This window comes from Anneissia japonica, unplaced genomic scaffold, assembly GCF_011630105.1.
Source record: "Anneissia japonica isolate Jap-2015-1 unplaced genomic scaffold, ASM1163010v1 scaffold439_len473750_cov173, whole genome shotgun sequence".
Classification (NCBI taxonomy): domain Eukaryota; kingdom Metazoa; phylum Echinodermata; class Crinoidea; order Comatulida; family Comatulidae; genus Anneissia; species Anneissia japonica.
This window is the reverse complement of record NW_022691745.1, coordinates 188036-189562: the sequence shown is the minus strand read 5'-3', so window position 1 is coordinate 189562 and position 1527 is coordinate 188036. Positions and strand designations below refer to the sequence as shown.

Below are 1527 nucleotides of genomic sequence, written 5' to 3'. Positions count from 1 at the left end.
AGATGTGTATCCTAAATATATTATAGATAGCTGAACAATATTTATTTAATTTACGATAATTTATAACATTGATGATTTTCATGATTAGGCAATTATAAATGAATATTCATAATCTATATAACAATTAGCATCGGTTGTTTGATTAGTGAATGCTTCCTACTTTTAATGTATTTATGTTAAAATTATACATTTTTAAATTGTGTAAAACAATGGGATGTTGCTAGATATAAAAAATGTATGTATTATTATTTAATCGTTTCATTTATTCATTAAATTTATTTCGCCATATACAATAGATAGAAAGCTTAAAATATTAAAAAATAATAATTAAAAATCTGTGCAATGTGAGGAATCAGAAAACAATATAATACAAGCCAAAGCAGAATAAATACAAAATTAGATTATAATATAGAAAACAATTTATATTTCAGTTACAATCACCACCATCATAATAACGATCATTATTAAATTTAAAAATATATACTTTTTTAAAAGATAAGTTGTAAAAACATTAATAAAATCGTATACAATATACGAAAACAATACACCCAGAAGACTCGGTATCCAGACAGGATTAGCAAGATAATGAACAGTCATTAAAGGTTATAATAATGTTCCCTAAGCAGGTTACTTATTATTGTTATTGTTATTGTTATTGTTATTGTTATTGTTATTATTATTATTATTATTATTATTGTTATTATTATTATTATTATTATTATTATTATTATTATTATTATTATTATTATTAGCAGCATTTATTATTATTAAGCTACTTAACGAACCTTTGTGGCTGCGATGTGTAAACGTTTCAGAATCGTCGAAATGCAAGTCACCATTAATGCCATGTTTATTACTGCCGGGTGCGAATGCATGAGCTAGCGTGCCACCTTCTCCGTCAAATGCCCACGAGTCGCCGTGTGAATATGTACCGAAACGTATTCGTATATCAGCATCGTCGGAATATAAACGTGTAAATGTCAATGGCGACACGGCAGACCACATGTTAAAAGCTTTTTTGATCACCTTGTCAATAGTTTTGTTAGGAAGATCTGGGCTGTAGTTGAGAATTCTGCGAAAATAATAATTATCGTTATGCGACTAAGTGAGACAGATGTACGATTAAATAAGTTGGCTTCTAAATAATAGAAATGGCATATTAAGCCAAGGAGAAGTGAAATAATTGAAATTTTATTAACCTCTTATAATATTGAATTTTCTAACCTTTTGAAACCCCTAACTACTTTGAATCGTCGTTTTTGCAAATCTGATTTTGATTTACAAAGAGAAGGACTCTCCTTTTCGGAATTACGTTATTAAAAATCTGGTGTTTACCTGCATCTAACCTATTACTGTAGGCCTATACTTATACTCCACTGGATAAACAAATATTTTCAGATGGTATGTAGGCTAAGTATGTATGTGTAGGTATGTAGGTGTATAATTAGGTGTAGGTGTGTGTATGCATATGTGTATAAGTGTGTATGTATAAATATATATATGCCTATATATATAAATTGATGTATA

General features: G+C 28.0%; 1 protein-coding gene across 1 annotated transcript in view; it reads right to left on the bottom strand.

Annotated features, from left to right (window-relative positions):
* The window catches only part of LOC117100094 (matrix metalloproteinase-18-like), a 9944-nt gene that overhangs the window by 5829 nt on the left and 2588 nt on the right, over positions 1-1527 (bottom strand). Inside the window, exon 3 of the mRNA XM_033239647.1 lies at positions 786-1072. Within this exon, the coding sequence (XP_033095538.1) occupies positions 786-1072 (287 nt within the window). The remainder of the gene's footprint in view (positions 1-785; positions 1073-1527) is intronic.